The sequence below is a fragment of the Schistocerca americana genome, chromosome 4 (assembly GCF_021461395.2).
Source record: "Schistocerca americana isolate TAMUIC-IGC-003095 chromosome 4, iqSchAmer2.1, whole genome shotgun sequence".
Classification (NCBI taxonomy): domain Eukaryota; kingdom Metazoa; phylum Arthropoda; class Insecta; order Orthoptera; family Acrididae; genus Schistocerca; species Schistocerca americana.
Genome location: NC_060122.1, coordinates 624,071,074 through 624,098,714, shown reverse-complemented (window position 1 = coordinate 624,098,714; position 27,641 = coordinate 624,071,074). Strand labels below are relative to the sequence as shown.

Here is a 27,641-nt window from a genome sequence, read left to right as displayed (position 1 = left end):
ATCTCCCCATTAGTTATGTGATCTACCCGTCTAATCTTCAGCATTCTTCTGTAACACCACATTTCGAAAGCTTCTAGTCTCTTCTTGTCCAAACTATTTATCGTCTATGTTTCACTTCCATACATGGCTACACTCCATACAAATACTTTCAAAAACGACTTCCTGACACTTAAATCTGTACTCAATATCAACAAATTTCTCTTCTTGAGAAACGCTTTCCTTGCGTCTACATTTTATATCCTGTCTACTTCGACCATCATCAGTTATTTTGCTCCCAAATAGCAAAACTCCTTTACTACTTTAAGTGTCTCACTTCCTAATCTAGTTCCCTCAGCATCACCCGAGTTAACTCGACTACATTCCATTATCCTCGTTTTGCTTTTGTTGATGTTCATCTTATATTCTACTTTCAAGACACTGTCCATTCCGTTCAACTGTTTTTCCAATGTTTTGCTTTCTCTGACAGAATTACAATGTCATCGGCGAACCTCAAAGTTTTTATTTCTTCTCCATGGATTTTAATACCTATTCCGAATTTTTCTTTTGTTTCCTTTACAGCTTGCTCAATATACAGATTGAATAACATCGGGGAGAGGCTACTACCCTGTCTCACTCCCTTCCCTACCACTGCTTCCATTTCATGCCCCTCGACTCTTGTAACTGCCATCTGGTTTCTGTACAAATTGTAAATAGTCTTTCGCTCCCTGTATTTTACCCCTGCCACCTTCAGAATTTGAAAGAGAGTATTCCAGTCAACATTATCAAAAGCTTTCTCTAAGTCTACAAATGCTAGAAACGTAGGTTTGCCTTTTCTTAATCTACCTTCTAAGACAAGTCGTAGGGACAGTAATGCCTCACATGTTCCAATATTTCTACGGAATCCAAACTGATACTCCATTCGTCTGTAAATAATTCGTGTTAGTATTTTGCAGCCGTGGCTTATTAAACTGACAGTTCGGTAATTTTCACATCTGTCAAAAACGGTTCAAATGGCTCTGAGCACTATGGGACTTAACATCTATGGTCATCAGGCCCCTAGAACTTAGAAATACTTAAACTTAACCAACCTAAGGACATCACACAACACCCAGTCATCACGAGGCAGAGAAATCACATCTGTCAACGCCTGCTTTCTTTGGGACTGGAATTATTATATTCTTCTTGTAGTCTGAGCGTATTTCGCCTGACCCATACATCTTGCTCAGCAGACGGTCAGAGCTGGCTCTCCTAAGGTTCAAATGGTTGTGAGCACTATGGGACTTAACTTCTGAGGTCATCAGTCCCCTAGAACTTAAAACTACTTAAACCTAACCAACCTAAGGACATCACAAACATCCATCCATGCCCGAGGCAGGATTCGAACCTGCGACTGTAGCGCTCGTGCGGCTCCAGACTGTAGCGCCTAGAACCGCTCGGCGCTCTCCTAAGGCTATCAGTAGTTGTAATGGAATGTTGTCTTCACCCGGGGCCTTTTTTCGACTCAGGTCTTTCAGTGCTCTGTCAAACTCTTCACGCAGTATCATATCTCCCATTTCATCTTCATCTACATCCTCTTCCATTTCCATAATATTGCCCTCAAGTACATCGCCCTTGTATAGACCCTCTATGTATTCCATCCATGTTTCTGGTTTCCCTTCTTTGCTTAGAACTGGGTTTCCATCTCAGCTCTTAATATTCATACAAGTGGTTCTCTTTTTTCCAAAGGTCTCTTTAATTTTCCTGTAGGCAGTATCTATCTTACCCCTAGTGAGATAAGCCTCTACATCCTTACATTTGTCCTCTAGCGACGCCTGATTAGCCATTTTGCGCTTCCTGTCGATCTCATTTTTCGTTTTTGCCTGCTTCATTTACTGCAATTTTATAACTTCTCCTTTCATCAATTAAATTCAATATTTCTTCTGTCACCCACGGATTTCTACTAGCCCTCGTCTTTCTACCTGCTTGATCCTCTGCTGCCTTCACTACTTCATCCCTCATAGCTACCCATTCTTCATCTATTGTATTTCCTTCCCACATTGTTGTCAATTGTTCCCTCGTGCTCTCCTTGAAACTCTGTGTAACCTGTGGTTTAGTCAGTTTATCCAGGTCCCATCTCCTTAAATTCCCACCTTTTTGCAGTTTCTTCAGTTTTAATCTACAGTTCATAACCAACAGATTGTGGTCAGAGTCGACATCTGCCCCTGGAAATTTTTTATAATTTAAAATCTGGTTCCTAAATATCTGTCTTACCATTATATAATCTATCTGAAACCTGTCAGTATCTCAAGGATTCTTACATGTATACAACCTTCTCTTATGATTCTTGAACCACGTTTTAGCTATGACTATGTTATGCTCTGTGCAAAACTCTACCAGGCGGCTCCGTTTCTTACCCCCAATCCATATTCACCTACTACGTCTCCTTCTCTTCCTTTTCCTACTGTCGAATTCCAGTCACCCATGACTATTAAATTTTCGTCTCGCTTCACTATCTGAATAATTTCTATTATCTCATCATACATTTCTTCAATTTCTTCGTCACCTGAGGAGCTAGTTGGCATATAAACTTGTGCTATTGTAGTAGGTGTGGGCTTCGTGTCTATCGTGGCCACAATAGTGCGTTGACTACGTTGTTTGTAGTAGGTTACAGGGAAACCTATTTCTTTATTCAATATTAAACCTACTCCTACATTACCCCTATTTGATTTTGTATTTATAATCCTGTATTCACCTGACCAAAAGTCTTGTTCCTCCTGCCACCGAACTTCGCTAATTCCCACTATACCTAACTTTAACCTATCCATTTCCCTTTTTAAATTTTCTAACCTACCTGCCCTATTAAAGGATCTGACATTCCACACTCCGATCCGTAGAACGCCAGTTTTCTTTCTCCTGATAACGACATCCTCCTGAGGTGTCCCCGCCCGGAGATCCGATTGGGGGACTATTTTACCTCCGGAATATTTTATCCAAGAGGACGCCATCATCATTTAACCATACAGTAAAGCTGCATGGCTTCAGGAAAAATTACGGCTGTAGTTTCCCCTTGCTTTCAGCCGTTCGCAGTACCAGCACAGCAACGCCGTTTTGGTTAGTGTTACAAGACCAGATAAGTCAATCATACAGACTGTTGCCCCTGCAACTACTGAAAAGGCTGCTGCCCCTCTTCAGGAACCACACGGTTGTCTGGCCTCCCAACAGATACCCCTCCGTTGTCGTTGCATCAACGGTATGGCTATCTGTATCGCTGAGGCACGCAAGCCTCCCCACCAACGGCAAGGTCTATGGGTCATGGGGGGAGGACGACATGTATAACAACTAATCGAAGTACTGCCAACATGTTGAGCAGACACTGAGGAGAGCTTCCCTTACAATTAAAGACTTTTAGTACGAGATCTAAAAACAGAAATAACCCTTTCCTCGTTATTGTTTCTTATTCCACACCCACATACGTTCCTCTCCCTTACAACTGCATCAACAAATATTAAGATAAAGAGATACTTTATGAAAATATGCCTTGAGCAATTTTTCATTTTACGTTACTGGTCACCAGTTTGGAATGCCGCATCAATGATGGTGTTAGTCAATGACGTCTGAGAGCTTGGTTGGGAACTTAACCACATGTTTATTTTGGGATGTATGGAGATCTTCGTATCTGTGTTAGTTGCCAGTTGACCAAATAATTTTAGATCCTCTTGTGCAGCCCCTTGAGAGTAAAATGCCTGGATTGAGCCGATGAGTAAGAAGTTCATTAACTCATCTTTAGTCTTTGTGGCACACAACAACAGAAGTCACGGAATTATATTACAAGGACCTTTATTTGTCTGTATGAGTGTACCCTTCATCCTTGTACGTGAAGATGCTTGTGAGCGATTGGAATTGCTTTGGCGCTGCGGAAGTGATCTTCTTGTTTCAGGTAGCTTGTCCTGTTCATTAGTTTGCTGACTGAAGATAAGCAGGGGGCGCATCTACATACGGGAGATGGTACCTTCCCACGGCGAGAACTACTGTAGGCTAGCCCCCTCGTACGCAGCCACAGTCCGTGGTTAAGCAGCCCCATCACATCCGTGCCGTCTGCACGTCATACAGAGTGAGGTATTACAGATCATAAGCAGTGACCCAAGTTACGCATGTACCGAGAATTTATATAATGGAATCCTCTTCGATACTCTTGTAGAGGTATTCAAAGTACTCGCCACACGACTTTACAACGCCTCGACACACTCGAACAAACCCTTCAATCTGAATCTGAGAAACTGCTATCATACCCAGAGGTGAAAGTATAACCGCTCAACAATTCTGTTCCTTAGGGAAAATTAACCATCTATGGAGTGCTTAAATTCAGCATACAAGCTTTGAAGCTAAATGATAGGCACCGCCAGCTGTACAATTCAACGATTCAACACAAGCAGGGACTTGAAACGTTCCGTGCAAAAACAAAGCCCACACAACTCTATGCAACAAGCGGCCAGTTTTATAGACAACTTTAGCAATAATATGACGACTTGGTAAGTTACAGATACGCAGACACTGTTGGTGGCCCAAGAGATTTCCCCAAAGATAATTTACACCGGTATCACCTGTCCACTAAAATTTTCCAATACCCAAGCATGAGTTGCCGCTACTGGCACAATTTTATCGGCAGTCCTATTTCCCGCCCAGACAATTGCAGAGGTCTCTTTTCCCAATCGACTTAACGTAGCGCTTTTTCCGCCTCTGCACTTAAAACTGGTAGCCTACAGTCACTTTCCGTCTAGTGTCTCCCTGAAGTGATCGTATCAATGGGTATCGCACCCAGACGTACAGGTGTTACACACCCGCTTCCTGTGACTCCTAGATTCGAATACTAACTCGTAGACGTGACAGTAGAACGTCCTGTGTTGGTCACCATGATAGTGCTGGCGTGATGTGGCTCCACTACTTGTTAAATAACAAAGAAAAAAAGCCATCATCGTGTTTTCGTGACATATTCATGGGAAGAAGCAATTAATTTGTTGACTGTACCTGGAACGTAAGTTCTCGGAAGCTGACGTTGGCTCAGCAACCTCCTGATGCTCACGAATTTGCTAAAAGAACCTCCAGCGAAACACGTTACTCTTCTTTCGATCATTTCTGTTTCCTCCATGAATCCTATCTGTGCGGAAGAACCTTCAGCGAAACACGTTGCTCTTCTTTCGACCTTCTCTGTTTCCTCCGTGAATCTTATCTGTGCGAATCCCAGACTGGCGAGCAATATGCAAGTACTGGTCGAACGTGGTTTTGTAAGCTACCTCCTTATGGGTGGACTATAGTTCCTGAAGATACTTTCATCGGATCTTAGACTGTCGTCTGCTTGCTTACAGTTTGCTTTAGTATTGTTTCAGATATCTAACGGATGCGACTGTTTTCGATGATTATGTTGCAATCGTGTAATTATAAAAATGGATCTTCCTCGTTATTTATACGTAATAGTTACATTTTCTTGTACGGATATCACAATCTCAGGCTCCTGAAAGAAGTGGTTACGTAACTTCAGTGTATTACCACACTTAGTTGCTGTTTTTTGTGTGGTCTTCAGTCCAAAGACTGGTTTGATGCAGCTCTCCATGCTATTTTGTCGCGTGGAAGTCTCTTCATCTCCGAGTTACTGCTGCACTCTATATCCTTCTGAATCTGCTTACTGTATTCATCTCTTGGTCTCCCTCTACCATTTTTTACCACCTACGAATCCCTCCATAATAAATTGTTAATGATGTCTCAAAATGTGTCCCACAAACCGATCCGTTCATCTAGTCAGGTTCTGCCACAAATTTCTTTTCTCCCCAGTTCTATTTAGTACCTCCTGATCTACCCAGCTAATCTTCAGCTTTCTTCTGCAGAAGCTTTCAAAAGCTTTTATTCTCCTCATGTATGAGCCGTTTATCCTCCATGTTTCACTTCCATACGTGATTAACCTCAGACATATACTTTCAGAAACGTCTTTCTAGCACTTAATTCTATACTTTTCGTTAACACATTTCTCTTAATCTTTTCTTGCCATTGTCAGTCTACATTTTATATCCTTTCCACTTCGACCATCATCAGGTATTGTTCTGCACAGATAGCAAACTCATCTACTACTTTAAGTGTCTTACTCCTTAATATAATTCCCTCCGCATCAACTGATTTAATTCGACTACATTCCATTATACACGTTTTGCTTTTGCTGATGTCAATCGTTTATCCTCCTTTTAAGACACTGCCCGTTCCATTCAGCTGCTCTTCCCAGTCCTTTGCTACCTCTGACAGAGTTACAATGTCATCGGCAAACCTCAAAGTTTATCTTTCTTCTCCCTTCATTTTAATTCCTAACGCACACTTTTCTTTTGTTTCCTTTACTGCTTGCTGAATATACGGATTGAATAACACCGGGAATCGGCTACAACCCTGTCTCACTCCCTTCTAAATCACTGCTTCCCTTTGATGCCCCTCGACTCTTATAACTGCCATCTGGTTTCTGTACAAACTGTAAAGAGCTTTCGCTCCCCGTATCTTACCCATACCACCATTAGAGTTAGAAAGAGAGTATTCCAGTGAACATTGTCTAAAGCTTTCTCTATGTCTGCAATTCCTATAAACGTAGGTTTGCATTTCTTTAACCTATCTTCTACGAGGAGTCGTAGGGTCAGTACTACTTAGCGTGTTCCGGAATCCAAACTGATCTTCCTCGAAGTCAGTTTCAACCCGTTTATCCATTCATCTGTAAAGAATTCGTGTTGGTATTTTGCGACCATCACCTTTTAAACTGACAGATCGGTAATTTTCATTTCAGCGTTTTAGCGTTTTCATTTCTCCACACCACAAAGAATAAAGGACACCAAGAAGATTTATTGGGTAAGTTATTATTCAGCTTCTCTGTAATTTGGCTCACATGGAAAACTGCAGCTTGTGCTGAAGTCGTTCCATCTTGGTTTGGGATTAGGATGGTATGTAGAAGTAGCTTTCAGTTTACAGCCCTTAATAATTGACAAGTCTCGGAAACATTCATTGTCCATCAGTCACGCCTCTTTGTAGCGTTGCAGATGTTCGAACCCAGCATTTGAATGTATGAGGCTTGGGGACACGAAGAGCATTTAGACAATATCACATAACCAGTGCGTGGCAGGGCAGTGGACTCAAGACTACAGTAAGACATACCTTAAGTTGTCAGTCTGTGCTTCTTGAAACCAGCAAAATACTTCGTGCACCGATGAATTCCTTCGTGATTATGGAGAAAAAACTCATCCTGGTGGCAGTTCGCTATAATGGCCATCTAACATTTTAACAAAATATCTACCCTCCCTCGCTAGAAAAAACAGTTGAATGTAAGCATTTACATAATTAAAACAATGTGAAGTCAAGTGGTCTTCTTTATTCTCCCATCATCGGGTAAGGTGTTGTGTAAATCCGTGGAGTTTCATGGCTGGTTGATTTCTTGCCCAAATTTGTAATGCATTGCAAATATCGGCTCAAATGTGCAAATGACAACATTACCGTTGTGTGTCTTCTATGGAAACTAACTTGTTTCATTTACTAAACGGTATTTGTGTACTCGCGGGTATACAGCCCAGTTGTTGTTCAATTTTCAGAATATGTTTCGACGAGTTATGTAGCCGTCGTGTTCAGGTGTTGCAAGTTGCGGTGCTACGTGCACTCGCTCCATGTACTCCAGCCACACTGTTAACCAATGTTACTACCGCTCCGCTGTTTATAGTTGATTGTGTGTTCGACTCCCGACGCCCAGTACGCACTTTGATGTTCTTTCGTTTTTCAGTTCCCGTATAGGCACAGGCATATTCTATCAGTCCTTTCCAGCTGTGATGTATGTGACAGCCGTCGAGATCTTAATAAGGCGCCAGACTTCAATCATAGTTCAAATTGCAGCCTCCCTTCCCGTCTATTAGATTTTGCGTAATCTTCATTTAGATATATTACCTAAACGCTCTCTTCCACGAACTTGGAGTTTGCACTGCAATACTGATCTCCCCGTATTTCATATCATAATCGTATTTCAAAGAGTGCTTGGCGATACCAAATGGACATCGTTGTTTTAGACGGGTGTGTCGCTAATGTTCACTGCATCTCGCCTCGACTTCTCTTATTGTGTGCCCCGTGTAAGACGCGCCGCATTCGCATGGAACACAGTACACACCAGGCTTTCGGGTAATTCGATCGTCTTTAACATTATAAAACACTCCTTATATTTTTATATGAAACAGAAGATGGGGAAAGAATGTGGAAGGAAGTATGAGAATTCGTGACCTCGCATAGGGTATTGTGGTAATACAACGCCGAAAGTCGAATTTGTGCGATACCGGGACTTGAATTCTGATGCTCCACGTCCGTAGAACGGTTTCCTTAACTTCCTCTGCCATCCGAGCATGCTTACCATCCGACCCAAATTCTCAAATTATCGTACACTGCAATGCAGGGTCCCTCGTCCATTAATTATCTTGCACGTAAAAGAATGATTCTCGTAGGAGTGTAGACGGTACTAGTGCACCTGCACTGAAAATAACTTCAAGGAACCGTCACACTGTTTCATAAAAGCATGTATGCGACCATCAAACACAGCGTACATCACTCAGATTTACACTTTTTATCTTCTTTGACGGGAGCGAAACCCAGCAAATGTCATTGTTCTCTAGAATTTTACCAATCTCGCCAGAAAATGGGGTGGGCGTCACATAGATTAGAGATTCGTGGCTTCTCTTTCGGAGCGAGTGCACATAATATCGCAACTTACAGCACCTGAAAAAGAGGACTGGGTCGTCAAAATATTGTGTAAAGAAATGTAAGCTCATCATTAATCAGTGACACCGAGAAAAAGTGAAGGATCGCGTCAGTCACGGTTCTTGCCACTGCCAATAGGAATTTTTTCCTTCTATGCCCTCAAGCTAGCATTCGCTGCTGCTCGGATTTCTCTTAGGTTTGCTTTACCATTAACAGCGATGCACAGCAGTATATACAGTTTTAGTAGTGAAGAGTTGGCCGTTATCCACGTCGTGGTTGTGTTCGGTGCTGACCTGTTCTGGCAGCGACGTTCGGCACGTTGCAGTACTTTTGTCGCTACAAATTTTGCAACTCATGCAACACAATCACAGGAATTATTTTCATCAGAAGGAAACGAGTCGTAGATGTCTGTCTGGGGCTAGATGTGTTTGGCTTCAGGAGAAATGCAGTAAAACGGTAGGTAATATTGACCTATGACGTATTTTATAGGAGAGATTGATGAGAGAGAAACCTCCATTCATAGCTTTAGTATGTCATATATACTATATCTCAAGTCAACATTCCTTTTTCTCAACACATAATAATCGTACAGTGGTTAGTTAAGTACCGTTAGAAACTTATTTAACCGGCTTCTGAGATTGAATAGCGATTTTTCCCCAAGACTTACTATTTGTGGAAAATTTTAACATGAAATAGACTATTAACTAGCACAGGAAAAAGGGCGTCATGGATGCCCAGCTTCGTACCTGTTGTTTACGATGGTACCTTATTGACAACAAATTAGAGACTCCCTTTCCAAATTATGTCATTACGAATACCATTTCTTTTGTTTTAATGTACTTATTAACAGGATAATTTGTAAAGAATCGCCGTCGATAATAACCGTGACCAGTGCGGTAGTTCGTAACTCTGCCCGTCGTACACGTTGGCTTCTCTAAATAAATATATTTTCCAAAATGACTAACACATTTTTCATGTCGCCATGAATTGTGATTTACCTACTGCTACTATGGCCTAACGTGCCTCTGTAACTGAAAACCGCCGTCTGCTTCACGTCTGCTGTGCAGCGAGCTACCTTAATTTAAGTATTAACTGTATTTCCCTTACTTGTCACTTCTTCTTCCGTGTGTTTTTGCTTTTAGGAAGCTTTATTTGTCGAGTGCTACTAATAGTGTTCCATAGATTTCGTGTTTGTTTTGAATACAGTCAGAGAGAGTCCCTTTAGTCAACCATAGTGACAGTAGTGCTAGTGTTTGTTTTCAATACAGTCCAGAGACAGGTAGTGCTATTTTCTTTGTTTTGTACAAGAAGTGGCTAGCAATCACAGTTTAGTCAATAGTCGGATGCCTTTAGTGAATTAGCAGTCTAGTTAAAAGTTGATTAACTCTCTTCAGTAAATTGATTCCTTAGGATGGATAGGATGTGTGACTGCTGTGTACGGACGCAGGAGGAGCTGGCCACTGTTCGCGAACAGCTGAACGTGTTGATGGCCGCGTTCAGCCGTCTTCAGGCTGCTGCCTCGGAGTGTAGCGGCAGTGGGGAGTCTGGTGCGTCGCAAGGTACACCCCAGGTGTTACATGCTTCACCCAGTGTCCCTGCTGTCGAGACATCTTCGCGGGTAACGGGCGCGGTTGGGCCACCCTCTCCCCAACGGGAGTGACGGGTTCAGTGGCGTTCGCGGCGCACGAGGCGGAGGGTAAATGTGGAGGCTGGCCGTGTGGCATCGCCCGCTCTGCCTGTGAGTGGACATGTGGCTGCTCCTTCAGCAAGGTCCGAGCAGGCACACGGGGGGAGGGGTTTATTAGTTATTGAGAGCACCAACGTTAGGCGGGTGATGGAGCCCCTTAGGGAAATAGCGAAAAGGTCGGGGAAGAAGGCCAGTGTTCACTCTGTCTGCTTGCCGGGGGGTCTCATCCGAGATGTGGAGGAGGCCTTACCGGCGGCGATAGAGAGCACTGGGTGCACCCGACTGCAAATTGTTGCTCATGTCGGCACCAATGACTCCTACCGTCTGGGTTCAGAGGTCATCCTCAGTTCGTACAGACGGTTGGCGGAATTGGTGAAGGCGGAAAGCCTCGCTCGCGGGGTGGAATCAGAGCTAACTATATGTAATATCGTTCCCAGAACCGATCGCGGTCCTCTGGTTTGGAGCCGAGTGGAAGGCTTAAACCAGAGGCTCAGACGATTCTGCGGTGATCTGGGGTGCAAATTTCTCGACCTCCGCTATCGGGCGGAGAAATGTAGGGTCCCCCTGAATAGGTCAGGCGTGCACAACACGCCGGAAGCGGCTACAAGGGTAGCGGAGTACGTTTGGAGTGCACATGGGGGTTTTTTAGGTTAGGGAATTCCCTCCCTAGGCCTGATAAGAAGCCTCCTGAGACGCGGCAAGGTAGGAGTAGGCAAAATGCAACAGGGAATAAAATTATTAATGTGCTAATAGTAAACTGCAGGAGCGCTTATAGAAAGGTCCCAGAACTGCTCTCATTAATAAACGTTCATAACGCCCATATAGTACTAGGGACAGAAAGTTGGCTGAAACCAGACGTAAACACTAATGAAATCCTAACCTCAGATTGGAATGTATACCGCAGAGACAGGCTGGACAGTGAAGGGGGAGGCGTGTTTATAGCGATAAGAAGTGCAATAGTATCGAAGGAAATTGACGGAGATCCGAAATGTGAAATGATTTGGGTGGAGGTCACGGTTAAAGCAGGCTCAGACATGGTAATTGGATGTCTTTATAGGCCCCCTGGCTCAGCAGCTGTTGTGGCTGAGCACCTGAAGGATAATTTGGAAAATATTTCGAGTAGATTTCCCCACCATGTCATAGTTCTGGGTGGAGATTTTAATTTGCCGGATATAGACTGGGAGACTCAAACGTTCATAACGGGTGGCAGGGACAAAGAATCCAGTGAAAGTTGTTTAAGTGCTTTATCTGAAAACTACCTTGAGCAGTTAAACAGAGAACCGACTCGTGGCGATAACATATTAGACCTTCTGGTGACAAACAGACCCGAGCTATTTGAAACAGTTAACGCAGAACAGGGAATCAGCGATCATAAAGCGGTTACGGCATCGATGATTTCAGCCGTAAATAGAAATATTAAAAAAGGTAGGAAGATTTTTCTGTTTAGCAAAAGAGACAAAAAGCAGATTACAGAGTACCTAACGGCTCAACACAAAAGTTTTGTCTCAAGTACAGATAGTGTTGAGGATCAGTGGACAAAGTTCAAAACCATCGTACAATATGCGTTAGATGAGTATGTGCCAAGCAAGATCGTAAGAGATGGAAAAGAGCCACCGTGGTACAACAAACGAGTTAGAAAACATTACGCGAAGCGAAATGTAGTGTGAGGAGGGCTATGCGAGAGGCGTTCAATGAATTCGAAAGTAAAGTTCTATGTACTGAGTTGGCAGAAAATCCTAAGAAATTCTGGTCTTATGTCAAAGCGGTAGGTGGACAAAACAAAATGTCCAGACACTCTGTGACCAAAATGGTAGTGAAACAGAGGATGACAGACTAAAGGCCGAAATACTAAATGTCTTTTTTCCAAGCTGTTCCAAAGAGGAAGACTGCACTGTAGTTCCGTCTCTAGATTGTCGCACAGATGACAGAGGGGTAGATATCGAAATAGACGACAGAGGGATAGAGAAACAATTAAAATCGCTCAAGAGAGGGAAGGCCGCTGGACCTGATGGGATACCAGTTCTATTTTACACAGAGTACGCGAAGGAACTTGCCCCCCTTCTTGCAGCGGTGTACCGTAGGTCTCTAGAAGAGCGTAGCGTTCCAAAGAATTGGAAAAGGGAGGAGGTCATCCCCGTTTTCAAGAAGGAACGTCGAACAGATGTGCAGAACTATAGACCTATATCTCTAAAGTCGATTAGTTGTAGAATTTTGGAACACGTATTGTGTTCGAGTATAATGACTTTGCCGGAGACTAGAAATCTACTCTGTAGGAATCAGCATGGGTTTCGAAAAAGACGGTCGTGTGAAACCCAGCTCGCGCTATTCGTCCACGAGACTCAGAGGGCCATAGGCACGGGTTCACAGCAGATGCCGTGTTTCTTGACTTCCGCAAGCCGTTCGATACAGTTCCCCACAGTCGTTTAATGAACAAAGTAAGAGCATATGGACTATCAGACCAATTGTGTGATTGGATTGAAGAGTTCCTAGATAACAGAATGCAGCATGTCATTCTCAATGGAGAGAAGTCTTCCGAAGTGAGAGTGATTTCAGGTGTGCCACAGGGGAGTGTCATGGGACCGTTGCTGTTCACAACATACATAAATGACCTGGTGGAAGACATCGAAAGTTCACTGAGGCTTTTTGCAGATGATGCTGTGGTGTATCGAGAGGTTGAAACAATGGAAAATTGTACTGAAATGCAGGAGGATCTGCAGCGAATTGAAGAATGGTGCAGGGAATGGCAATTGAATCTCAATGTAGACAAATGTAATGTGCTGCGAATACACAGAAAGATAGATCCCTTATCATTTAGCTACAAAATAGCAGGTCAGCAACTGGAAGCAGTTAATTCCATAAATTATCTGGGAGTACGCATTAGGAGTGATTTAAAATGGAATGATCATATAAAGTTGATCGTCGGTAAAGCAGATGCGAGACTGAGATTCATTGGAAGAATCCTAAGGAAATGCAATCCGAAAACAAAGGAAGTAGATTGCAGTACACTCGTTCGCTCACTGCTTGAATACTGCTCAGCAGTGTGGGATCCGTACCAGATAGGGTTGATAGAAGAGATAGAGAAGATCCAACGGAGAGCAGCGCGCTTCGTTACAGGATCATTTAGTAATCGCGAAAGCGTTGCGGAGATGATAGATAAACTCCAGTGGAAGACTCTGCAGGAGAGACGCTCAGTAGCTCGGTACGGGCTTTTGTTAAAGTTTCGAGAACATACCTTCGCCGAAGAGTCCAGCAGTATATTGCTCCCTCCTACGTATATGTCGCGAAGAGACCATGAGGATAAAATCAGAGAGATTACAGCCCACACAGAAGCAAACAGACAATCCTTCTTTCCACGAACAATACGAGACTGCTAAAATAGAAAGGAGAACCGATAGAGGTACTGAGGGTACCCTCCGCCACACACCGTCAGGTGGGTTGCGGAGTATGGATGTAGATGTAGATGTAGATGTAGATGTAATCAGTTAGCAGTGTTTCAGAGGTACCTTTGTCCTGAGATTGGTACTAGCATTTGATTAATGCTGATACTTCTTATTAGACGCAAATTATGTTATGTGTATTATTGGCGCTACTGCTTAAAGTGTAAGACTTTTATTTTTTTTTTACTTTATTGTTATTTTGACACCTGAACAATCAGGTAGGCTGGCAGCAGCACAATACGCAGATTTTCAGCAAGACTTTCATTGAATACGTACAGTTTAAACCATACCTGGAACCAGTATAGCCCTGCGAGAAGAACAGGACCTGTAGAAGTAAAAAGTACGAATTAAAAAAATATAGCAGATTATCATAAAAGAAATGAACTACTTAGTCATATACAGGGTAGTCCATTGATCATGACCGGGCCAAATATCTCATGAAATAAGCGTCAAACGAAAAAACTACATAGAACGAAACTTGTCTAGCTTGAAGGGGGACACCAGATGGCGCTATGGTTGGCCCGCCAGGTGGCAGTGCCGTAGGTCAAACGGATATCAACTGCATTTTTTTTTAATAGGAACCCGCATTTTTATTACGAATTCAAGTAGTACGTAAAGAAATTAGAATGTTTTAGTTGGACCACTTTTTTCGCTTTGTGATAGATGGCGCTATAATAGACACAAACGTGTAAGTACGTAGTATCACGTAACATTACGCCAGTGCGAACGGCATTTGCTTCGTGATACATTATCCGTGTTAGAATGGACGGTTTTCCAATTGCGGAAGAGGTCGATATGGCGTTTATGTATGGCTATTGTGCTCAAAATCCCCAACAGGCGTGTGTATGTATGCTGCTCGGTATCCTGGACGACATCATCCAAGTGTCCGGACCTTTCGCCGGATAGTTACGTTATTTTAGGAAACAGGAAGTGTTCAGCCACATGTGAAACGTCAACCACGACCTGCAACAAGTAATGATGCCCAAGTAGGTGTTATAGCTGCTGTCGCGGCTAATCCGCACATCAGTAGCTGACAAATTGCCCGGTCACCATCAATGGACCACCTTGTGTAAATACGCAGTCTACAACACTGATCCTAGGAACACGGTATCGAGAGATAAATCCTTATATAGCGCAGGCACACACTCTGAAAATTCGATGGAATCATATAGCAGCTGTAGGAAAATACTGTACAGTCTTACTACTGGAGTGATGCTAGACAGGCACTCGTTTCAGATACACAGCGAGAAGCGAATACTGAGCTAGGATAAGGCTCTGTCAAAACCTAAACAAATGAAAGATAAACAAGTAAGCAGTTCATTATTTCAAAATTAATCGCCGTTACCGTTAACTGTTTTATCCCACTGTGAGAGAAGGTGGTAAGTGCCTTCAAGGACTACTTTTAGTGGTTTCCTAAACCAGTAGATCGAATAATTAATTAGCAAGTACCGAATCTAAATGGGGAAAAAAGAGGTTTATAGTACAATTACGGTAAAGGGAAGGAACGGTTCATGGGCCAGGCCGTATCCTGGTTAACTATGAGCTGTTGCGTTTCTGTAAATGTCACTTTCTTCCCTTTTTCGTCTATAAGTAATGTCTTACCACCAGAGAATTTCTCCTGTCAACATGACGGTGGCAGCGTTAGACTTCTTACCTTACTGAAGGGCTCCTGCCCGACATTGCTGTGTGGATGTATTCGGACAGGTGGGACATTTAGAGACAAGAAACAATTAGCAGAAGTTTAGCTTGATTTAACTCTTCTTCACTACGTAACAAAGTTGAGGCAGCGTTTCAAACTTTGGGAACCACTGATTTTTTTTTATTAGTGAAAATAGCCCCATTACTCATGGGAAGCTGACAGAATAGAGAGAGAATTGAAGACAGTAAACTTGGCTTACTCCAGCCTGTGTCACGTTACATATACAACAACAATAAGGCAACTGACCAATTAGCTACGATGCTTGCTTAAAGAGACAGGGACTTGTTAGACTCAATATTCTGCAAGATATATTAATTTATTAATTAAACCTGTTTTCGGCTTACAATGTCACATTATCGTCGTAAAAGAAGTTGCAACATTTGTAGATAACATTGTAAGAGATGTACTCATCTAGAGTGAGGTAAAAACACAGAATAAATATTATTTTTGACATTGGAGTCAAAGATAATGCAATTATATTAAGAAAAGGAAAGCTGCTACTCACCATAAAGCGGAGATGCAGAGTCGTAGATAGGCAGAACAGAAAGCCTGTCACAAATAAGCTTTCGGCCAGCAAGGCCTTCGTCAAGAATAGTCGACACACACACGCACACACGCAAACGCAACTCACAGACACATGATTGTAGTCTCTGGCAACTGAAGTCTGTCGTCTATTCTCTGTATTTTAAGGTTAGCAGAACCAAGTGCTATAATTTTTCCATAAAACAACGGGGGCATTGAATTTCACTCAAAACAGGAGCAGATTTTTCTCGAAACGTAGAAACAGATTAGAGATGTTTTATAATATAAATGGGCACACCATCGAAAGAATAGGACACAATTGTTCCGAAATTTCGGATTTAATTCATTTAAGATTCGATACTGGAACTGCTGGGGACTTTTTCCCATGTCGGTTAAATCCTAGGTTTAGCACTCATTTGAGCACAGAAGACAGATCGTCATTCACGTCGTCGATGACCGTTTTGATGTATTCCGGTGTGGAATTAAGATAGGGATGAAGGTTGTCGGCGCAGAAATCATAGTTGCATGTAGGAGCACAAAATCAGCTGCACGTCACTGATGTACAAGGAAAAGAATAGTGGTCTCAGGATTAAGACTTGTGGCTGTGCTGAGAGGATATCGTTCCAGATCGGCTCCTCATCCCATGTCTGATTTGCAAATGGCTTTCAAAACACTACGGCACACTATCTGAATAATTTAGCTGGTGCATGTTTTCTAACATATTTAGCAAAGCTAGCAGTGTAAAATGCTTTTCTGAAGTGCTACAGTGTCAGTATTTGAGCATCACGGTTGCCCGTAGCTTAATTCAGGTCATTAATTACCTTAATTAGTGTAGTGTTTACGAAGCGTACCCTGATATTTGTCGTGTAAGTTGAATTTCCGGAAGTATTCAGTCAGATGATAGCGAATAATATATTACTGGGCTTTGGACATGGAGGGTAAGAAACTGGTTGGGCAGAAGTCACAAATTTATTGTGGGATTTCATTCTTAGGGCAGGAATGACTGTACTACTTTGCAACTGAGATGGGGTGCTAGTCTTCTTCTAAAAAATGCTCAGAAAAATGAAACAAAGAATAGTACTTCTGATGCAATAAATAAAATTATTCCTCATCGTAATCCAATTGATATCTACCACTCACGAGGGAAAAATTTAATGTCTGTCTTTTAAGACTAGGAAGAAAAGACGCAATTTAATCATAAATAACTGGCCAGTTGTCAGTGAATTCTAATATGGGGTGCTCCATCCCTGACGACGGCTCGAACGGTGATGGGGACACTTCAAGGCAGGTGTTTGAATGTCTATGGAGGAACGGAAGCCCCTCTTGAGCTGAGTGGTAATAGTGACTAATGTACATGCGCGTAGGGTGCCTCTACCTTCGTTCATTAACAGAGAGGGAGTCCATTCTCTTTTACCGAGGAACAGAAAAAAACATCTTATGTTTTTTAATCCTGGAAAAACAAAAATACATTACGGTAGGCGCGGGCTCTACTCTGGGCTACCGCTTCACCTATTCTCTTTGCCTTTGAAGAAAACGAAAACATAAAAGCAAGAAATGCGAAAGGTACATCACAGAAGCCTCTATCTTTGCTTACCCCTGACCACGGCAGAGTGCAGATAAAGTGGAACTGATCGACCATTGTACCACATACACTACTGGCCATTAAAATTTCTACACCAGGAAGAAATGCAGATGATACACGGGTATTCATTGGACAAATATACTATACTAGAACCGATATGTGATTATATTTACGCGCAATTTGGGTGAATTGATCCTGATGAATCAGTACCCAGAACAACCACCTCTAACCGAAATAACGGCGTAGATACGCTTGGGCATTGAGTGAAACAGAGCTAGGATGGCGTGTACAGGTACAGGTGCCCATGCAGCTTCAACACGATACCACAGTTCATCAAGAGTAGGGACTGGCGTATTGTGACGAGCCAGCTGCTCGGAGACCATTGACCAGACGTTTTCAAGTGGTGAGAGATCTGGAGGATGTGCTGGCCAGGCCAGCAGTCGAACATTTTCTGTATCCAGAAAGTACCGTACAGGACCTGCAATATGCTGTCGTGCATTATCCTGCTGAAATGTAGGGTTTCGCAGGGATCGAATGCAGTGTAGAGCCACGGGTCATAACACATCTGGAACGTAACGTCCACTATTCAGAGTGCTAACAAGAGGTGACCGAGACGTGTAACCAATGGCACCCCATACCATCACGCCGGGTGATACGCCAGTGACGCGATGACGAATACACGCTTCCAATGTGCGTTAACAGCGATGTCGCCAAACACGGATGCGACCATCATGACGCTGTAAACAGAAACTGGATTCATCCGAAAAAATGATGTTTTGCCATTCGTGCACCCAGGTTCGTTGTTGAGTACACCATCGCAGGCGCTCCTGTCTCCGATGCAGCGTCAAGGGTAACCGCAGCCATGGCCTCCGAGCTGATAGTCCATGCTGCTGCAAACGTCGTCGAACTGTTCGGGCTGATGGTTGTTGTCTTGCAAACGTCCCCATCTGTTGACTCAGGGATCGAGACGTGGGTGCACGATCCGTTACAGCCATGCGGATAAGATGCCTGCTAGCGATACGAGGCCGTTGGGATCCAGCACGGCGTTCCGTATTACCCTCCTGAAGCCACCGATTCAATATTCTGCTAACAGTCATTGGATCTCGACCAATGCGAGCAGCAATGTCGCGATACGATAAACCGCAATCGCGATAGGCTACAATCCGACCTTTATCAAAGTCGGAAACGTGATGGTACGCATTTCTCCTCCTTACACGAGGCATCACAATAACGTTTCACCAGGCAACGCCCGTCAACTGCTGCTTGTGTTTGAGAATTCGGTTGGAAACTTTCCTCACGTCAGAATGTTGTAGGTGTCGCCACCGGCGCCAACCTAGTGTGAATGCTCTGAAAAGCTACTCATTTGCATATCACAGCATCTTCTTCCTATCGGTTAAATCTATCGTCTGTAGCACGTCATCTTCGTGGTGTAGCAATTTTAATGGCCAGTAGTGTACTTTTCAATGTGCTAGCTTGGCTACTCAAACCACTTTTCAACTCACGAGTGATTTCTTCTGCTAATTTCATGCGATTTCTTACAACGACTCTTCGGCATGTTCGACGCTGCCAGTCCTTCAGTACAGAGGTCTTCCCGGTGTTGTTTATAAGTAGTTTGTTCCTTCCTGTTTCCGCTTTACTGCCACATCACCAAAGGTCGAATGCTCAGCCGTATAAGGGTTGAATGTCCCTGACATATTTGTTACACAGGGACATAGAATTGCGAGCCACATTCGAAGCTACTGAGTCCTTCTGACTGAACCAGTCTGCTGCTACTACTACGCCCTCCTGCAAACACAGTAATCACCACGTGCTTTTATTCTGTCGAGTACAACTCTCATGCCATCTATCGATGAATTTCGCATTACATTGGGTTGTCCGGTTACTTTGAACGGTTAGTGTAACTAAAGACTTCAGTTTATTCGCAGAGCGTGTGTTTAGCATATATTACAGGACAACAGTTAAGTGTCCTGCAAGACGTGTTAAATACATAAAATCAAATACTTGAAAATGGCGTAATAGGCCGAAACGTGGATTGTACTTAAATAAACAACAGAACAGTCACCTGCTGGTGTGGCCCTTTAAAATAAGTTTGTTGGTAGGTGTGTGGAGGTGTGTGACATTATATGCCTATGTACTGGTCTTGTAATTCACATAAATAATGGGCCGCTGATTTGCGCACGTGGTGATGACGCCCGACAGTGACCCAGAGAGGTTCCACAGGCATAAGGCGAATCTGGCCGCCAAGGCATCAACGTGAGTTAACTATAATGCTCTTCAAAGCACTGTACCACGGGTCTGTCTCCGAGACACGAACAATTATACTTCTGAATTATGACATCGCCGTCGAAGAAGACATCAAGCATGAAGGGATGCAGGTGGTTCGCAGCTGTCAGCGTGATATCGATTACTGCCACAAGCCCTATGTAACAGCAGCATGATGTCCAAGGTCAAGTTGTATAGGTAAATACATGGACTCCACATTAATATGGAAACGCAGCGAGAAATGCAAGCTTGAAAATATACGCAGATGCTACCCACTCCTGAAAGGTGCACTGTAGTATTTTACTTGGAACGGCTAAGGTGCAATTTCCTCAATGAGTTAAAGATGTTATTCGTGGTCTGGACAATGTCACGTGTAGTTGTGAGTGCATTACGTCGGATTTAAGTGAATTCGATTGTGGACAGTTATTCGTGCTCGTATCGTGGGCGCCTCTGTAGCCAAGGTAGGTTGGTATATCAAGAGGCGGCGTATCGAAGATACACTCCTGGAAATGGAAAAAAGAACCATTGACACCGGTGTGTCAGACCCACCATACTTGCTCCGGACACTGCGAGAGGGCTGTACAAGCAGTGATCACACGCACGGCACAGCGGACACACCAGGAACCGCGGTGTTGGCCGTCGAATGGCGCTAGCTGCGCAGCATTTGTGCACCGCCGCCGTCAGTGTCAGCCAGTTTGCCGTGGCATACGGAGTTCCATCGCAGTCTTTAACACTTGTAGCATGCCGCGACAGCGTGGACGTGAACCGTATGTGCAGTTGACGGACTTTGAGCGAGGGCGTATGGTGGGCATGCGGGAGGCCGGGGGACGTACCGCCGAATTGCTCAACACGTGGGGCGTGAGGTCTCCACAGTACATCGATGTTGTCGCCAGTGGTCGGCGGAAGGTGCATGTGCCCGTCGACCTGGGACCGGACCGCAGCGACGCACGGATGCACGCCAAGAACGTAGGAACCTACGCAGTGCCGTAGGGGACCGCACCGCCACTTCCCAGCAAATTAGGGACACTGTTGCTCCTGGGGTATCGGCGAGGACCATTCGCAACCGTCTCCATGAAGCTGGGCTACGGTCCCGCACACCGTTAGGCCGTCTTCCGCTCACGCCCCAACATCGTGCAGCCCGCCTCCAGTGGTGTCGCGACAGGCGTGAATGGAGGGACGAATGGAGACGTGTCGTCTTCAGCGATGTGAGTCGCTTCTGCCTTGGTGCCAATGATGGTCGTATGCGTGTTTGGCGCCGTGCAGGTGAGCGCCACAATCAGGACTGCATACGACCGAGGCACACAGGGCCATTACCCGGCATCATGGTGTGGGGAGCGATCTCCTACACTGGCCGTACACCACTGGTGATCGTCGAGGGGACACTGAATGGTGCACGGTACATCCAAACCGTCATCGAACCCATCGTTCTACCATTCCTAGACCGGCAAGGGAACTTGCTGTTCCAACAGGACAATGCACGTCCGCATGTATCCCGTGCCACCCAACGTGCTCTAGAAGGTGTAAGTCAACTACCCTGGCCAGCAAGATCTCCGGATCTGTCCCCCATTGAGCATGTTTGGGACTGGATGAAGCGTCGTCTCACGCGGTCTGCACGTCCAGCACGAACGCTGGTCCAACTGAGGCGCCAGGTGGAAATGGCATGGCAAGCCGTTCCACAGGACTACATCCAGGATCTCTACGATCGTCTCCATGGGAGAATAGCAGCCTGCATTGCTGCGAAAGGTGGATATACACTGTACTAGTGCCGACATTGTGCATGCTCTGTTGCCTGTGTCTATGTGCCTGTGGTTCTGTCAGTGTGATCATGTGATGTATCTGACCCCAGGAATGTGTCAATAAAGTTTCCCCTTCCTGGGACAATGAATTCACGGTGTTCTTATTTCAATTTCCAGGAGTGTATAAATCGCATGCAGGGAAAGCGGAAAAGCGCCATCCGCTAAGTTACGACGTGGTCGAAAATGTATGTTGAGTGATTGTGACAGACGGTCATTAAAGAGGACTGTGACAAGAAATAAAAGGACGACGACTGTGAAAGTCATTGCATAACTGAATACCGTGCTCATGGATCATGCTTGCACCGAAACAAAAAAGTGCTCCCCAAGCTGGAAAGTACTGACTGAGCTCGATTCCTAAACCACGCCGTAATAGGGAAATGCGGTACCGAGCCATAAAGTATGGCATACGCAGCAACGGGGAAAAATTCATTTGGTCGGATGAGTCTTGTTTCATACGGTTTCCAACATCAGACCGAGTTTGCGTCTGTCGTACGATGTGACCAGCTTACGATGCACACTGCTTGCTGCCAAGAGTGAAACATGGTGAGGCTTCTGTGATGATTTGAGCGGTCATTTCATGTTATTCCATGGTCATATGGTTATTCTGCAAGGTCGCATTACTGCTAAGGATTTTGTGACCATTTTGGGTGATAACGTCCTTCCCATACCAGTGTTTGTTCCCCACTGGTGATGCTGTGTTCATAGGAGACAGCGTCCCAGTTCACAAAGCACGCATCTTACAGGACTTCTTTAGTGAGCACGAGGATGAATAGCCACATCCACCGTGACGACCTCAATCACCAGATCTCAATATGTGGTCTAATTTAGACAGAAGTGTATGTAATCGCTATCACCTCCATCATCATTATCCCAACATGCCATCGTTTCGCAGGAACAGTGCTATAAGAGTCCCTTGAAACCTTTATAGAATCTATATTCACTATTTCCAGACAACTGGAAGTCGTTTTGAATGCGATATGTTTTTATCCGTCGTATTAGGCAAGCCAATTATTTTTGGTCGCTTCCTTGTAATGCGCGTCAGGTGGAAAGTGTGAGAGTTAGTTCTGTAGCCCGGTGATTCTCTCCAGAGTTCATAGTTGTGGAAAGGTTACTGACAGGGCTTGAACGGAGATCCTTCCACAGAATCGCCGTTGTCGTCTCGCTGCAAGCAACACAAAAAGCGTACCTGATTTTGGCACTGCGGAGTTATTGCCCTACGCTGTTTCGCTGCATTCTTTATTTTTCGTAGTGTTGTGCCTTTGAATTTGATTTGAAACGTTTTTGAGATGCGCCACCAAAGAAGGAGGAAGTTTTGTTACTATCACTGTATGGACTGTTGAATGTTTGTCGTAGAGAACCGCTAGCTTATCAGTAGCTTCCTCAGTATTGCCATCTTTCACGGGTACCCTGATTATTTGATGTCATTGTGATGGTGAACCCCATTCTGTACAGATTTAGCGAACGTAATTTGAGGAGAAAGTTGTACAGAAAATTATTTAGTTACACAAACGTGTCTATCTATCCTTTTAACATCAACAGCACGACATCGGTAAATGGAATTTCATCATTCTCGCTTATCAATTTAGACTGAGTCTTTCCCGAACGATAGATCTCTGCCTGACAACGATACGTTTTTCTCTCCGTCATCCAGTGAAAAGATTGTCCAATCCGGTTACCGGGATTAGTAACCGACGCCAGTAAAAAGTTACAGGTTAGAATTGTCGAACAGAAAAAAACCGTCACTTTACGATAATCTGTCTTGAAGATTCCGCCTCGAACAATGAGCAATTTGTTATTTTTTTGGGTTTCGTACAACATTCGGTGCCAGCGGAATCATTATAGGAATTCTTCGCAGTCTGTTTGTCTGTCTGTCTTTCCGTCCGACTGTTCAGACCACGACATTGGAAGGGGGAGAGCGACGTTCAGTTTCACCAGTAGCGCCCTCCGGTACACACCGTAAGGTAGCTTGCGGAGTGTGGATGTGGATTTAGTTCTAGGACTCTCTTTGCAGACCACTATGTATGTTGTGCGGAGGTGACGTCTCAAGAAACTTGTTACGAAATTCATGAAGACTTGCAGAAAATCAGTGTCTGTTACAGGGAATAGCTGTTAACTCCGAACTCAAAGTATTGTAATATAAAGCTTATAAATATAATGTGTGATGCAATACGTGTAAATAACGCGACTAGCGGTCAATTAATGCAAACAGTCACAAACTTCAAGTATCCAATTTCATTTTCCCGACCCATTCAAGGTGTAACTACACGCCAGAATGTTCTTGGGGGAGGCGGACACCAGATTCAGGTTTGATAGCATAATGTCTTTTTTCCTTAAGTCACTAACCTTTTGACCGTTTTGATGCAGTCTGCCACGAATTACTCTCCAACGTCTTCAGCCAACGGACTTGCCTCAGAGGTAACACTGGTTCCCGTCAGATTACCCAAGTAATGTGTTGTCGGGCTTGGCTAACACCTGGATGTCTGACTGTCCGGTCTGCCGAGCGTTGTTAGCAAGCAAGGTGCACTCGGCCCTTATGAGACAAATTGAGGAGCTACTTGATTAAGAAGTAGCGGCTACGGTCATGGAAACTGACAACTACCTGAAGAGCGGAGTGTTGGTCAGACGCCCCTCCATGCCCGCAACCAGTGACGCTTACAGGCTGTGGATCACACGGGGGTTGGTCAGTACCTTAGAGTCTTTCGAGACCTGTTCGATCGGAGTTTAGTTTTAAGTTATCCTCTTCATCTCAGATTAGCATCTGTACCATACATCCTCAAGTATTTGTTGGGTATGTTCCAATCTCTGTCTTCCTGTACAGTTTATACACTCTACAACTTTTCTAATAGTATGTACAATAGAAGTTACGCCCCGACGTCTTAACACACGTTCTGTTATTGTGTCCCTCCTTTCTGTCAGTGTTTTCCATACGTTCCTTTCCTCGCCGATTTTCCGATGAAATTTCCCATTACCTACGTTACTAGCATCCATAATTTTAAGCATTGTTCTGTAGCATGACATCTCAGAGGCTCTGATATTCTTTCTCTTCCAATTTTCCCAAAATCAGATATTTACTGGGCTACAAACGTACATTCTTATAAATTTCTTCCTCAAATTGCAGCCTATGTTTGATACTAGTACACTTCTTCTCTTGACCAGGGATTCCCTTTTTGCTAGTGCTAGTCTGCTCTTTATGTCCACTATGCTTCGCCCATCAAGGGCTATTTTGCTACCACGGAAGCAAAAAAAAAAAAAAAAAAAAAAAAAAAAACAGAGTTCCTAAATTTCGTCTATTTCGGGATCACAAGTTTTCATGTTACACGATGTATGGACTGAACACTAGGAGCGAGAGACTGCATTCCTGTCTTACACACTTCTTAAGCCGAGCAATTCGTTCTTTGTCTTCCGGTCTTCATTTTTTCCTCTTGGTTCCTGTAAATAATGTATACAAAATGTGTGTTTCCCTGAAGCTTACTTCTATTTTTCTCAGACTTTACATCTTGAACTATTTTATGTTGTCGAACTCTTTTTCGAGGCCGGAAAATCATATGATGATGTCTTGATTTTTCTTCTGCACAACGTCAGGACTGCCTCTCTGGTACATCTTTCCTAAAGCGAAACTGTTTGCATCTAACAAATTCACATTTTTCTTTTCCCTTCAAATCTAGTTTATTTTTGTCAGCAACATATATTCATGAGTTGTTACGCTGATTACGCGGTAGTGCTCTCACTTATCTGCTCTTTTGGCTCAAATGGCTCTGAGCACTATGGGACTCAACATCTGAGGTCATCAGTCCCCTAGACTTAGAACTACTTAAACCTAACTAACCTAAGGACATCACAGATATCTATGCCCGGGGCAGGATTCGAACCTGCGACCGTAGCAGCAGCGTGGTTGCTGACTGAAGCGCCTAGAACCGCTCGGCCACAACGGCTCATTCTATCTTCGGAATAGTGTGGCCAAGATTTTCCCTAAAATATGATGGTATGTCACTGGTCTCACAAATTCTACACATCGATATGAATAGTTCCTTGGCTGCCACTTCCCCAGTTATTTCAGAAATTCCAGTGGAATACTATTTAATTCTTGTGCCTAATTTGATGTTAAGTCTTTCGAAGCTCTTTCAAATTATGGTTCTAGTACTGGATCCCTTAACTCTCCCGTGTCGGCTCCAGTGCGAAGTAAGTGAAATTCAACAGATAGAAACGATTCAATTAAGAATGGCACGGATCGTCACGGGCTTCTTATGCAAGAATGTATCACAGAAGATAGGCAGTTACGTGGAAGATGTGTGACATTTCAGAGATCCTTAAAAAATTCTTAAATAAATCTTAAATAAATTTTTATATAATTCTGAAATAAATTCCGAAACAGGTAGAGAACCAATCTACTTCCTGCATATTATATCTCGTGTAATTTGCCACGACTTTTTAACTAGACACGTTCTGGCCGATTCAGAGGGGTACCACCAACAGTATTTTTCTGACGCAAGATCGGTAAATGTATTCGTAGGGGGAAACCACGCCCGTAAGCACTGCAGAGTGCAATTGTAGATGTAGATGCATGTGCAAGATTTCATCCATTATCAAATGTTGGCGTCACCATAACCCCGAAACAGTGACGGATCTCTACAGTGAAAAATGGTGAACATAATCTCCAGTTACTGAGAAAACAAGGCGACAGATGCTCTGAGCAATGACTTACCGCTAAGACAAAGGAGAGCGCGAAGTATGCGGGCGGTGACTTCATGATCGTAGCAGCCAGTGCAGATGGCGTCACCAAAATTCAACAGCGCCTCCGTTTGAGTGTTTATTCTGAAATGAGGTGACACAGAACGTAACAACTGTATAAATCAGATTTCAGGAGTTTATCATCGAAAGAACAGCTGAAGAATATAAAGAAAATGAAATTATATGAGAAGATGAACGATTCAGGCGGATAAGCCTTCAGTTCTTACCTGTTTACCTGCGCTGGGTTATGTAGTAGAGTTGTTTCTGCGCTAAAAGTTCCCACACGTGCACCCCGTGCGGAATGACTGTTCTGGGTGCCGCGCCTGCTTATATTAGCGTTCTTAGTTCTTACATGGTAGCGTTCGGCACACGGCGTAAAATTATCCAAATAAGAAATTACGCCACTGGGTTTATGGCACCCTTTGTTCTTTATTTAGACAACGGACCACTGCCTGCACGAGTGAAAGTCTTGCGGTTCTAAAAAGCTGCCATACAGCTCGAAGAAAAAGAGACATTGAGTAGAACAATCCAGTATAGTTATGTTTGTGAGCGAATGTTAACTTCTCACAAAGGGGATTGTTCTCAGGTTACGCTCACGAGTGCCGACCGACACACTTCTTTTAGCCCTGCATGCTTTCTGTGTTGTTAATAACTCATCTGGTACAATGGCGGCATCGTGAAAAGATGTTCCATAGAGGCACAGATTTTCGTTATACTATACTACAAGCACAAAATTATACACAGGGATCGGTCTGCATATGGCCCACATTTTCTACATTTTTACCTCGCAAGCCGCCGTACGATATGTGGAAAAGAGTTAGTGGTGTGCCAGTGTCATTCACTTCTTCCACACCCATCCGCGCCCCCATTTCCACACACTTATCCTTTTTAAGGTGATATGTGGAAAGAAAGACGATTTGTGCCATTCGGTATTAGCCCCAAATTCCCTAATTTTAGTGTTTTCGTCATTAACCGGCATGTACAGGGTGAGGCAGCTAAGACAGCCAACTTCACATATATCCAGAATGAGTAAACATATCGAGGTGAGGGCAATACGGCAAATTTCCCTATGTTTATAAGTAAATTCCATTGTTTTTAGTCGTCAGATTACAAAGACTTTGTTTCTTCTAATGTAACTATACAATTTTTTTTTCAGGGCATCTGAAAGAAGCTTTTAATAGAACTTCAGAGACATGACATGTATGAGAATTGATCAAAA

At 43.8% G+C, this 27,641-nt stretch overlaps 1 protein-coding gene across 1 annotated transcript in view; it reads right to left on the bottom strand.

The window, feature by feature from the left end:
* LOC124612246 overlaps window positions 1-26,715 on the bottom strand; it is a 63,259-nt gene extending 36,544 nt beyond the window's left edge. The window contains exons 1-3 of the mRNA XM_047140322.1: window positions 26,650-26,715; window positions 26,397-26,506; window positions 14,124-14,158 (exon numbers count right to left, since the gene is read on the bottom strand). Of these exons, the coding sequence (XP_046996278.1) occupies window positions 14,124-14,158; window positions 26,397-26,441 (80 nt within the window). The 5' untranslated portion in view covers window positions 26,442-26,506; window positions 26,650-26,715. The remainder of the gene's footprint in view (window positions 1-14,123; window positions 14,159-26,396; window positions 26,507-26,649) is intronic.
* Window positions 26,716-27,641: the final 926 nt, after the last annotated feature.